At 36.5% G+C, this 13,992-nt stretch overlaps 1 protein-coding gene across 2 annotated transcripts in view; it reads left to right on the top strand.

Moving 5' to 3' along the window:
- Positions 1–12,150, top strand: part of LOC140745356 (FHIP family protein GF15501) — a 32,118-nt gene extending 19,968 nt beyond the window's left edge. Inside the window, exons 10-16 of one of the 2 annotated variants that reach the window (XM_073077144.1) lie at positions 1,698–1,865; positions 2,392–2,742; positions 3,484–3,988; positions 9,641–9,819; positions 10,450–10,591; positions 11,062–11,196; positions 11,681–12,150. In XM_073077144.1, the coding sequence (XP_072933245.1) occupies positions 1,698–1,865; positions 2,392–2,742; positions 3,484–3,988; positions 9,641–9,819; positions 10,450–10,591; positions 11,062–11,196; positions 11,681–11,916 (1,716 nt within the window). In that variant the 3' untranslated portion in view covers positions 11,917–12,150. Of the gene's footprint in view, positions 1–1,676; positions 1,866–2,391; positions 2,743–3,483; positions 3,989–9,640; positions 9,820–10,449; positions 10,592–11,061; positions 11,197–11,680 lie in introns of both variants that reach the window. The other variant, XM_073077143.1, reaches the window with a different exon arrangement.
- The last annotated feature ends 1,842 nt before the right edge of the window (positions 12,151–13,992 follow it).

Raw genomic sequence — 13,992 nt, 5'->3', positions numbered from 1 at the left:
TCGGTACTACCGCCACACCTATATCTGACTTATAACAGCAGTGTTGAACGCTGCTGTGTTCTGGTTTGAAGGGTGTGGCAAAGGAGACATACTTTTCCGAGGCGTTTCAGCTTAGTCCTCAGGGGTAGCGGCGCATCTATGACCGACCTTAGGTAGGAATATCTAATCTTATCTGGGGTTGATTACGGATGTGGCACTAGCCACTTACCATGGTGGACTGTAAGCTTGTCTGCTACTCCCATATTGTACAAAATACACATATAAGTACAACTACACATACATGCCCACGCGCTGTAGCGCGTGCCCATAGCTACACACACTCACTCTATATTTGTATACAGGGTGAATTTTTAAAACGGGCGTTCAGGGCCAAATCCGAAACTATAAGGATTAGCGAAAAATGCTGAAAGGAGTTACGAGGCCGAGTTTGATAAAAACTAAAACTGCATCATTAGTTATTTTAAATATTTTTTTCCTTAGCCGGGAATAGAACGAGTTCATTTTTAAAAAAATGACACCTCTATAAATTTCCACTATCTGATAGTGTCGCTTATAAGGATCAAATTCTGGGAAGTAATGTTATGTGACAAATTAAAGAAAAAAGGATTTTTTTTAAGAAAATACGTATGTATACATTGGCATACTAATCCTTAAGGATTATACATAACAAATGATTTATGTATAATTCTTTAGAAACAGACATAAGTCATACCATTGAAGAATTTGTTGGTTAATCAACTAATTATTCGATGTTATGACAATGACATACGGCTTAGTATGAACAAGTAATAGTTTGGCAAATAAGTTACCGCCGTTTTTAGGATTTATTTTTTAATGAAAATAGATAACTGATTAAATAGTAAATTCTTATTGTTTGTTGTTTACAACTTCGTTCCAACGTTAAATATGATTTTCTATATCTCTTTTTTTAGTAATCACTCGGATTTGACTCTAAAAAGTAATTCTCGCAAATTGTCAACTTTACATCTTTATTAAACGAAACTCCGCCCATAGTAAGTAAATCTATTTTAATGGTCCTAAAAAAACCTTAGCTAAGTCGGACATAAAAATATTAATTATTGGGAAATAAAACATCGAATGATTAGAAACATTGAGTCAAAAAAAATGTTAATAAACGAAATATTTAAATTAATGAATGGCGGGAACTTAACTGCCAAATTAATATGAAAAAATATGTATTTTCTTAAAATTGAGGCTTTTCCTTTAGTTTTTCATTTATCATTACTTTCCAGATTTTGATCCTTATAAACAACACTATCAGATAGTGGAATAATATAGAGGGTGCATTTTTTTTCAAAATGAACTCGTTCGATTCCCGGCTAGGGAAAAAGTTATTTTAAAAAAGTAATGATGTAGTTTTAGTTTTTATCAAAATCGGCCTCGTAACTCCTTTCAGCATTTTTCGCTAATCCTTATAGTTTCTGATTTGGCCCTGAAGGACTGTTTTAAAAATTCACCCTGTATATACTCATAACCATTTGTACGGTACGCCTCCACCTGTCGAGGCGTGCTTATTCAAGCGCGATAAGCGACATCAACACACACGAAATACACACACACACGTACACAAACAAACAAACACACACATGAACACATATACTCACATACAAACACACACAACGCACCGCACGGCGCACTAACCCGACGGACGGTAGACGAGAGCGGCGCGCTTGCAGAGCGGCGGCGGCGAGCAGGCGGCGGCCGCGGCATACCTCGAGCTGCTGCTGCGATGCGGAGAGCGGGCCGGCCTGCTGCGAGCGGTGTTGCACTTCCTCTTCACCTACCAGTACGATGGCTTGAAGGTGATCGATGTGCTGCTCGCCCGGCTGGAGGGGAACTCGCAGGTGAGTAACATTCACCATCATGCGTCATACATTCGACATAAGAAACGTCTAAAAAAGGTTGCAAAATGAAAAAAGTACTACATGTACCCAATTATCATTCGCCCCACCAATAAATCCCATCAGCAATAACATATGTTTTTCGTGTAATAACATATGAATGTAAAAAATATGATGTTTATTTTAAGGTATTAAAGTGGTGTGAAATAGGTTAATGATAATGGGGAAACGTCTTATTTACTATACCTAAGTTTACATTTTGACATTAGTGTAAGTAAATAAGATTATTTTTACGAAATTTTCAAATTTAATTCATGATAAATCGTCTAAAGAAAACAATGTAAAATTATGTAATGTGATGTGGTCATTAGGATCACAACCTTCTTTAAATAATTATATAATTATCATTAAAAAAAAACATTTTTCCTCTTTCCATATCTACGGTCGAATCCATTAAATTGTTTCTAAGGAACATTAAAAAAAAGTTGAACTGCTTCTAAAATGCATTTTATTTAAATAAATGTTTCAGTTATCACTCGTCACCCTATCACTGATGGAAACGCTGATAGACCTGAACTGTGAAGACGTGATGATCGAACTCGTGTACAAATACCTTCTGAACGGGCAACACTTGGCACCGTCCTACCGGCACAAGATATCCGACCCGGAGCCCTATAGAGAATCTGCTATGGCCTTTCTAGCCCTCAGCCCTAAATGCTGTTCAAGACCTATAGAGAAGACCAAGGAATGGGTGGATGAGCTAGCAATGAGTGGGAGGAGAGTACTGGATCTGAGGAGGGATGACGACAGACGGGTGAACGGTGTGAATGGAGATATAGCTATGAGTAATCTAGTCCATGAAGTTAATTTTGATTATGGGGTAAGTGATATTTGTTTATTTTTTGAGACTGTACTATTATAGGATATATTCAAATTGCAACAAAGAATATTGAAAGAATAACATATTTATATAACTATCTTTTCTGCTTTAAATCAGGAATGTAATGTTATTGTTTCTTTGAGAATGGATTCATTGTTCCATAATTTATTTATTATATTAAATATTTTTACCATAGATTAGTAAAGATACTTCGCCGCCTTGAAATTGAATGAAGCCACAAATGGCTTATTTTAGTAAGTTCTTTTTTTGAATTCTTGACAAATAAAAACATTTTTAGAGAAAATTTACGAATAAATAACTAATACTGCGTAATTTACATATTAAATAAATAATTTATAATAATAATTTCAAATATTTTAGGGACATTTTAGCACGGAGACGTGGCAAAACTTTTTTACGTAACTATTTCAATTCTCAAAACTGGGTACATTTTCTTGTTAGGAGTGAGTAATCTTTACTAATCTATGATTTTTACCTTAATATTATAGCTTTGTTTAACTTTCAAAATGAATATATTTTTGAGTATACAGAATTATTTTTGTCATCAACAGCCTCAAAGATCATCCGATCAAAACTACAATTTTATGTTTCACAATTTACACCACTACCTTTATCATACGTTATCGTTTGGTTCAATATACAATATAATGTTTATTCGTCAAATGATATTAAAATAAATATTCTTTTTATCGGACTTAATTGTATTTGTCTAAATTCCAGAATCCCAACGAAACATTATACTCTAATTATCACGCGTACGTATGCGACGCGCGGTTCGAATTGGTGTCACGAACGATCGCCTGCGTGAACTGGACGGCCAAGTACGACGTTGTTGTGTCGAAGAGAGAGGCCAACAACAACTCCACTAAGGAGATGAAAGAGATAGAACCACAAAGCAGCGGGAGAGAGCAGGACAGCCTTGTGTCCGTGTGTACTAGTGGATACGATACGCTTAAGACCAGTGAAACGTCAGAGAAGGAGCCACATAGTCTGACGTCACTGAATGAAGAAAAAACCGGTGAAAGCAAGGAACATGATAGCTTGAATTCGTTTGGGGAAAGCAGTGGGTACGACAGCCTAAGGTTTAGGAATGAAGATAATGAGGACAGTGATACGTATGCGGAGGAATCGTTTTGGAAGAGTTTTGTTAAAGTCCCACCCAGTGTTATGGATGATGAAGCACCGTCAGTGAGGAGTTGGAGAGTCAGCGCTGAATCTATTATCGGTAAGAATAGAAATAACTATTTGTAAAAGAAGGTAACTACATATATCTAAAATTGATAATGAATTTTCCATCTTACGTAATTAGCAGGATTCGACTATTATTTTTTTGAGTACAAATATAAATGTACTTACTTATGTTCGCCTATAACGGTTGTAAACAAGTTGTCAAAGTAGTCGTTATCCGATAAATTATTTACGATGAAAATTAATGTATGGACGAACGAAGGAACGAGCAGTCTACCTGATGGTAAGTGGCTACTGCCGTGCATGGACATCTGTAATCAACCCCAGATAGGATTAGATATTACCACCTGAGGTCAGCCACAGATGCGCCGCTACCCCTGAGGACTGAACTGGAACGCCTCGAAAAAGTATAACCTCCTTATCTGACTTAGAGGACTCGCTCTCGCACTCGCACAGAGCGCACGTACTAAACACCTCTCCGTATGTTTTTTTTTCTGTTATTGCTATTAGTGAGCCCCAGTTACGCATGTAATTAACTTTAATTTTTTGCCTAAAGTATAAGTGTTCAAATAAAACAATAATCACAACAAGAAACAATCTCAGAGTGTAAATAATTGATCATTTGTTTTAAACCAAAGTGCAATAGAATCAGTGTTGTGTACTATTAATAGACAGTGAGTCATCGAATGCTGCTTGTGCCGTAGTCATTACCATATATGGTCACAAAAATATTACCGGCAACAACTTCAAGTCAGCAATTCACTACAGAAGCAATAGTACATTAAATTCGTAGAGTAACTCCAAGCTCAGCGTGGAATAAAGGTGTCGAGAAGTGCTAACGTTCTATCACACCTGAGTTCAAATCCCGAAGTGATAAACTTTTTCTTTTTTTTTTTTTTTTTTGTTTGTTTTTTTTCTTTGTTTTTTTTTAATATAAAAAACAATATATAGATGGAAAAAAAATAGACGTTAAAAAATAATAATAAACACCAAGAACGCAGATTTATAACATTAGAAAAACTACCCAAATAACATTACATCATGGAACAGTCAAATGAATGCACCGCGTGCCTAAAGAAGTTGAAGGGCGCTCTCTTTATGCACTGTGTACGCTGTAAGTCAAATTATCACCACTCCTGTATAAATTTGACTTTGAAAGATTTTAATGGTATGTCCGCCGAGCTCCGATCAAACTGGATCTGCGTTCTATGTCATAGTAAAGAACGCAAGGGAGGAGACAACACTAACACTCCTGTTCGAAGCAACCCGCTTCTCTCACCTCAACACGAGAACGTTACTCAGCGCAGTAAGGCCCGCAGCGAAGTAAAATGCTCTTGCTTATCTGCCAGTGGAATACGCGACATTATCCGCGAAGAGCTACAAACATTATTTAGTCGCCAGATTCAGCCAGAGGTTTTAGAAGTTCGAAACGCGGTGTCATCTCTCGAAGCATCAATGGCACTGTTCAATGAGGAACTCGATAAGATTAAGGCTAACTATTCTACTCAACATAATGCGATCGAGGTTTTGAAATCAGAAACTGAATCTTTACGAGCCATTAACTTATCTTTGTCAGCAAGAGTGGCGCAAATGGATCAACAATCGCGTTCCTCGAATATTGAAATTCAGTGCGTTCCAGAAAATAGGCAGGAGAACTTAATAAACACAGTAGTGCAGCTGGGCAAAGTTATCAAATGCCCCATTAATGAAGGAAACATTGACTACTGCACCCGATTGGCGAAACTGAACAAGTCAAGCCCTCGACCACGCTCTATCTTAGTAAAATTCAATAATTCTCGACTGCGGGATGAGTTTCTTGCTGCTACATCTAAGTTCAACAAGAAAAACCGTGATGATAAGCTAAACAGTAGCCATTTAGGCATAGGTGGGGATAAAAAGAGTGCCATTTACGTGGTGGAACACCTCACCTTCGAGAACAAGTCACTGCACGCTGCCGCTCGAATGAAGGCTCGAGAGTTGAACTTCAAATTCGTTTGGGTACGGGACGGTAGAATTTTCATGCGAAAAAACGAAGAATCAAATTATGTCCACGTCAAAAACATAGATTTGCTCAATCGCTTATCATAAGTGCGCTAAATTTGTTATAAGTATTACTTAAGGGCTCCTTTACTTGTTACTACCAGAATGTTAGAGGATTAAAAACAAAAACAATTGACCTCTTTAATAATGTTGTTTGTTGTAATTTCGATGTAATAGTTTTTACAGAGACATGGTTGGACAGCAGCATATCTAACAACGAATTATTTGATGATCGGTACACAGTTTATAGGCGTGATCGGGAAAGCAGCGGGTTTCATGGCAATAAAATAGGTGGTGGGGTTCTAATCGCTGTCTCTACTCGCTTAAAGTCTCACCGTTTGTCCAACCAAGAGTCCGATTGTGAGGATCTATGGGTTAAAGTAGAGATGCGGGATAGAAATGATACAAACAGGCACCTGTACATCTGCGGTGTTTATATACCCCCACCTGTTAAAAAACATATACTAGAGCATTTTATAACAAATTCCAATGGTATATTGGAAAAGCACAGTGGAGACACCATTGTACTCGGTGATTTTAACCTAGGCAGTGTTTGTTGGAATACCAACAGCCACGGTACACTTACTGCCGCACCATCGAATAGTCTTTTTAACAATATGCTTATTGACTTTATGTCGCTCAATAACCTCAATCAATATAACAATTGTCTAAACAACAAAAGTAAAGTATTGGACCTAGTGATGAGTTCCATGGACATTTCTTATATCGATGTATCTGCCGACCCACTAACTATAATTGATCCCTTGCATCCTCCCATTGAATTCTGTATTACCTCTGATCAGCATAAAAATCTCCAAACTAAATGTGAAACTAAATTCCTCTTTCACAAAGCTGATTATACGAAGATCATCAGTGAACTTAAAAGTATCACCTGGGAAAGCGAACTATCGCATTGCGATACCCTAGACAATATGGTTGAACGTTTCTATGAATTACTTAAGTCTTCTATTATTAAACATATCCCAAGATCTAAACCGCGTAATAACAAGAAATATCCGGTGTGGTTCTCATCTGCTTTAATCAGGGTCATAAACGAAAAACTTAAATACAGAATGAAATATCGCAAGTACTCGAATCCTCGGGATCTATTAACATTTGAGTTACTTAGAGAAAGGTGTGCAAAATTACATAGTTTAAATTATAAATTATACTTGCAGCGGTTGGAGTCTTCCCTCAAATCGAATCCCAAATTACTCTGGAGTTTTATTAAACAGAAAAGAGGTGGCAATAGTACCTACCCGGCGCAAATCTTTTCCACAACTAAACTTGCTACCACGGGACCGGATATCTGCGATCTTTTTGCGTCACATTTTTCCTCTGTCTATAACTCCGACACCATATCCATTCCAAACATGTCCTTTTCGCCCTCTATCGCTTCCAACCTACTAACTAACATATTAGTCACTGAACACCAGGTCCTTAGGGTTTTGGAAAAACTTGATCCCACGAAAGGTGCTGGCACGGATGGTATACCAGCAATATTTGTTGTCAAATGTGCCAGCGTACTGGCATTGCCTCTTAGTTTTATATTCAATAAATCTTTGAACACTGGTACATTCCCAACGGCCTGGAAGGAAGCTCTTGTGATACCATTGCATAAAGGTGGCGACTCAGGCTCAGTGAAAAACTATAGGCCGATATCTATCATCACAATTTTTGCAAAGGTCTTTGAAATGATCATTTGTCCAATAATTTCGTGGCATTTAAAGCAGAAGATCGTTCTGCAACAGCATGGTTTCATGAAGTTACGATCCACTTCAACCAACCTGATATCTTTTGTCGGCGACCTTGCTGAGGGGGTCGATCATGGACAATCTTTTGATGTAATATACACCGACTTCAGCAAGGCATTCGACAAAGTAAACCATGATATGTTGTTGCGTAAGCTTTCATCTGTGGGAATAGCCGGATCTTTCTTGGATTGGTGCAGATCCTATCTGAGAAACAGGCAATCAACGGTTGTGGTAGGTGGATATCGATCTAAGTTATATATAGCTTCTTCTGGAGTCCCTCAAGGCTCTCACTTGGGACCCCTACTCTTCAACATCTTCATTAACGATGTGGGCGAGTGTTTCCAAAATTCTAAGTATTACATGTTTGCTGACGATTTAAAATTCTTTAGGACTGTTAATTCAACTGAGGATGGATTGTTGTTGAGCGAAGATCTCGATAACCTGGTCTCGTGGTGCAAACTGAATGGCATGAGTTTGAATACCGACAAATGTCATGTAGTGCGCTTCAGTAGGAAAAACGTCCCGCTTACTAGATCTTATCTAATTAATGGGGTACCACTAAAAGAGGTTGATCACATCAGGGATCTAGGAATTATCCTCGACAGCAAATTACGATTTAATCTGCACATTGACCATATAATTAAAAAAGCTTTCAGAGTTCTGGGTTTTGTTCTTCGGAACTGTAGGGAATTCAAGAAGCCGGACACAAAAATAGCAATTTACAATGCACTCGTTCGTGGTGGCTTGGAATACGGCAGTGTTATATGGAACCCGCACTATGACATATATAACAAACGCTTAGAGTCTGTACAGAAGCGATTTCTATGGCACTTGTCTTATAATTGTAATTTGGCCAAAACCCTACCAAGTTATGATGACCGACTACAACATTTCCACCTAAAATCACTACTCCATCGTAGAAAGCTGCTGGACATCATGTTTCTGTATAAACTGGTGAATGGTTACATTGACGCTCCACACGTTTTGTCAGATCTATCGATATCTATTCCTAGAAGATTGCCCAGATATACAAAGTATACTCCATTTGTTCCAAAGTTCGCACGATCTAATCTAGGACATTACGCTCCTTTAAATAGGATACTTAGGAGTTACAACAAAGTACATAACATAAATATAGGCAGTGAAAATTCATGCGACCCTGGGTCAAAACCAAACTCTGTTGATATCTTTTGAAATTCTCTAACATTGTTTAAAAAGTTAATTTCTGAAATAATTTAGATATATTTAAAGTTATCTTAATTTAAAGTTAATCTGTTTAAAGTAAGTGTGTTTATCTTGATGTGTAGTCTTAAATTATTTAATAATATAATTAATTTATCGAATAATATAATAATAATAATTGAATAATATAATTTAATCAAACTATAATTTTTTATCGAATAATATAATAATAATAATTGAATTATATAATTTAATCAAACTATAATTAATTTAAATTAAAAATATCACATCATAACCTGTATTCTCAATGTTGATGTTATTTAATTTGTAATCATGTTGTGAGTTAAGTTATCAGGAATGTATAGTTTTTTGAATATTGTTATTTTTTTACATTTTTTTCCTAATAGCATTTTAGAATATAACTATAAAATATTGTTTAGTATGTAGTTGCTCAAGCTGTTCGCACCTGTAATTGAGGTGGCACTTAATTAAATATCTCAATGTTTTATCAAAATAATTTGTATGCATCAGTGTTCACCTTGTTGGTGCGACTTTTTAATAAATAAATAAATAAATAAATAAATAAATCTGTATAAACCAGAACATAACACCCTTCACAGAACACCCTTCAAACCAGAACACAACAGCGCGGAAAATAATACATAATCCAATCAGTTTATTATACATTAACACACTTTTTCCGATGATTCCAGGCCCGCTCCTAACGATCCTGCTGCGGAAAGCGGCGACGCTACTAGAGTCTGACGTGACGGAGATATGTAGAGTCAGCAGCATACTGTGCAAACTGGCGTCACTACCAACACCGCTGCTGTCCTCCTTACTGCTGTGCAGCACCACCACTCTCCAGTATAATATACCGTCGCTGTTTCAGGTAATACGGGTATTCCTTTTTATTATTTAATTAGCAAACGAGCATGCACCACGTGATCGTGAGTGAAAATATCATTAATGAGCCTCTGTAATCAACGCCGTTATGTACGTATCAGAAATTAATTATCACTTGCTGAAACGTTGAAGAAAATCATAGCGAGGAAACCTGCATACCTGAGAATATAAAGAAAAAGTTTAATTTTAGTATTATGGCCTAATCATTCTCATTCCGAGAAGAGACCCGTGCTCAGCAGTGAAACAGTAATGAGTTGATGGTGAATCGATGCCAGATATAATTAAGTCTTGCTTGAGTTAGATCTCACATACGGTCCGATCGGAAAGCCTCGTATAAGTGTCTCCCTAACCAAATCACAAAAAACTAAAATACACCGGCGATCAACATTACTGTTATTAGACGAAAGATGTGGTGGTGACATCTTCGGAGTTGAACCACATAGGGTTCCAGTTCATTTGAACGTAGTTCAATATTAGTAGTTTTAGAACTTTTGACAATAAAATAGAGTCGAGATGTTTAAAAAATTTATATAACTTGTTTAATTTCATTTCGATTTACATGCACGAAGCTCTTCATTGCCTATTTTTTTATACTTAACATGAACTCTATCCGCAGATTCTAAGCAGGCTCAAGGAGGAAGTGGATATAGTGACTGAAGATTTAGAAAACATCGACGACCTCGTGGACAAGGCGCGTGTTTTCCTAATACAGCGGGAGATGGCGCTGGTGAAGTCACGTGTGCAGACAAATGAAGACAGTAAGTTTTTTATGTTATTTTTTAGGTCTGAAACGGTTTTTATGTCCTGTTGGTCGCTCCCCACAATTGGACCATATTCTACCATCATGTTTATTAACCAGTAATATAAAACCAAATTTATTACAGTAAATTGTGCCCGTAAACTCTAGAAATCCACATTGAAACAGTGTGATGGAATATGTCCCTGGTTTTTATACTTCTTATATTACTCCTGCCTCCTCCTCCTCCTGAGGACTAACTTGGAAAGTCTCGGATAAGTATCTCAAAGTGTTACACAGCGGCTTTTAACACTGCTGTTATGACGCAGAAATAGACGTAGCGTTGGTGCTGCCGGAAGTCGAACCACAGACGGTCCTACCACTTTCAATTTCCCCTCGCAAGGGAGGGTTTTTGACCTTAAGTAGTTCTTTAGTTCAAAAACTTACATGTTCCCTTAGTGTGGCGTACTAAAATCTTTAATTGTCCCTTAGGTCGCACAGCATCCCGATCTCAGAGGACGCGCTCGCCGGCCGCGCGGGGCGAGGAGTCGCCCTTCAGGCGAGTGGAGAGCAAACGCCGCAGCCTCTCCACGAGTTTCTCTAATATGTTCAATAGGAAAACCCAAGGTATGTCGGAATTATGTTGGATGGTATATTTTGTAGAATTTACTCGCCAAACATTGATATTTGTCTTTTGCTGTCTTCTAGAAATTGTCAAATTTTGATCTTTGGTACGAAAAAATACGTTAAAAATACGTTAAAAGTACGTTATTAATACGACGCGTACTCGTTATGAGTACTGACGGGCATTATTATTATGTAAAATAATAAAATGTGAAAACAAAAAATATAAGGTTCTATTTCAGTCCTATTATAGTAGTTAAATGTTACTTTCTTCAAGTTTAAAGGGTGTAGTGAAAGAAAGAGTCGTTTCAACTTGGCTTTTAAACTGCCATCCATTAAAACGGCCATCAATATTCCCATTTTGTAGCAGACATTGTATCTACTATATATTACGTGAGGACAATTCTATGAGAACCACGAATACTGTCTTTGTAATATAAATAAATATACTACTGGTATATAATATAAAATTCTAACCTTTTCGCAGCATCCCCACCGCAACAGAGTCCACAAAACGTGCACTACATTCAAAGCAGAGTACAGAAGCCAACATTCACGCAAGAGGCATATTGGAACCAATCGGCAACAGTCCGATCAGTCCTCAACGCGGTCCTCCTAGACGAGTGGTTGAAGGAACTGTCAGCGCTCGCACACGAACACGCGTTACGATTATCCGCGGATTTGTACGAAGACGAGTCCTACGTGCGGTCGGTCGCGTTATGACTGTTGGCCAACGCGTCGGTCGACGCGGTCGCTAAGGGTAAAGGTACGAGACGATCGGTCGACACTTGCGTCTAGTTATCTTCTATGTGTACATTGTACAATATGCCTGTTATAATAGTCTTGGTATATCTACAGCGATAATGTAGAATTATCAATAAATATTGCAAAGAGAAACCGAAATTCTGAAAAAAGAAAGAGAAAAAAGAAAATGTAGTGTCGTTTTCATAGTTTTTTTTAATTACAGAAATACATAGAAAACTGTCTGACGTAAATGTTTTTACTCTATCAACAATATAATATAATTTTTATCTTATTCGGTTTGGACCATACTCTTTTATCACAAGTTTTAATAAATTTTGAAACTCAATTTTAAAAAATCTTAATTCTTTATATATAAGGTTTGACTATGCCACACTGTCAGTTTGTTGATATACCAGACTTCATAAAAAGAAGTTCGTCGCTAGAAAAATAAAAAAAGTGGTAACAGTTTTTGAGCAATGTGGCAATTGAAACATTCAGATGAATTCAGGTGAATGTATCATTAAGCGGATTTTACTGATGTAATCTACGCATTTAATCATTTTAATACATCACGTATTCTTAGTCAAACGCATTATACAGGGTGTCCCGTAAGTACCACGACAAACTTGGGGAGAACATAGGTGAGGGTCTGACCTCACTGGGAAAAAAAAATTACCTTAGTAAAAGTGTCACCGTTTTTGCACTATCAATTGTTTTAGATTTTTTGAGTAATTCAGCCATCATCATCTTCTTTCGTTAACTGCGTGTACAAATTTGGTGATGCAGTGTTTATTTTTTCTGTTAAATACTATCAGATAGTTGGTCTATCATATTGAAATGTAAATTGGTTAAAAGATGTAAAGGAACTATGAAAAAAATAGGGATATTGTTAGATTTTAATTTTTTTACTATTTTTCTCTCAACTTTGACTCGTCGCGGTGAAAAAAAAAATGTACTGGACTATAAGTGTACATTGCGCAAAAAAATATGTCCAGTTAATAGAGATTTCAAAAAGGTACCACACTTACTCTTTAAAGTTGAAGAAAAAAAAGTTAAGACCGTTTTTGCATGAAAGGGACTGAAACCAACTAAAACGTAATGATCGACTTTTTATTTAAATTACGGTTTCTACCGACTCACAACGTGTCAGGCAGTACTAAATCACATTATTACCTAGTTACACACTTAAAAATATCATTCTTAATTTGTAAAAAAACAATTTAGTAACTAACTAGCAAACAAAGTAATACAATTTATTAAGTCAATTTTTACCTACTTTGAAGTGTCGTTTCGAAGTGAAACTTCGTACATGTATGTAATTTGAATGACAATACTATAATATGACATCTTGGAACAGATCTGATGATGGAGCCAGCAGGTGCATGGTTCATTTCTTAGTAAATCCCTCGAGTTTGGGCTAAATTGGTAAGAGATTTACCATCCATATCCTGGCTCCATCATCAGATTAGTTGCAAGACGTCATATTATGGTATTGTCATTCAAATTACATACATGTACGAAGTTTCACTTCGAAACGACACTTCAAAGTAGGTAAAAATTGATTTAATAAATTGTATTACTTTGTATGCTAGTTAGTTACTAAATTGATTTTTTTTACAAATGAAGAATGATATTTTTAAGTGTGTTACTAGGTAATAATGTGATTTAGTACTGCCTGACACGTTGTGAGTCGGTAGAAACCGTAATTTAAATAAAAAGTCGATCATTACGTTTTAGTTGGTTTCAGTCCCTTTCATGCAAAAACGGTCTTAACTTTTTTTTCTTCAACTTTAAAGAGTAAGTGTGGTACCTTTTTGAAATCTCTATTAACTGGACATATTTTTTTGCGCAATGTACACTTATAGTCCAGTACATTTTTTTTTCACCGCGACGAGTCAAAGTTGAGGGAAAAATAGTAAAAAATTAAAATCTAAAAATATCCCTATTTTTTTCATAGTTCATTTACATCTTTTAACCAATTTACATTTCAATATGATAGACCAACTATCTGATAGTATTTAACAGAAAAAATAAACACTGCATCACCAAATTTGT

The sequence above is a fragment of the Epargyreus clarus genome, unplaced genomic scaffold (genome assembly GCF_041222505.1).
Source record: "Epargyreus clarus isolate Ecla_fem2 unplaced genomic scaffold, WU_Ecla_fem_2.2 ptg000010l, whole genome shotgun sequence".
Taxonomy (NCBI): Eukaryota; Metazoa; Arthropoda; class Insecta; order Lepidoptera; family Hesperiidae; genus Epargyreus; species Epargyreus clarus.
This window is presented reverse-complemented; position numbering and strand designations above follow the sequence as displayed.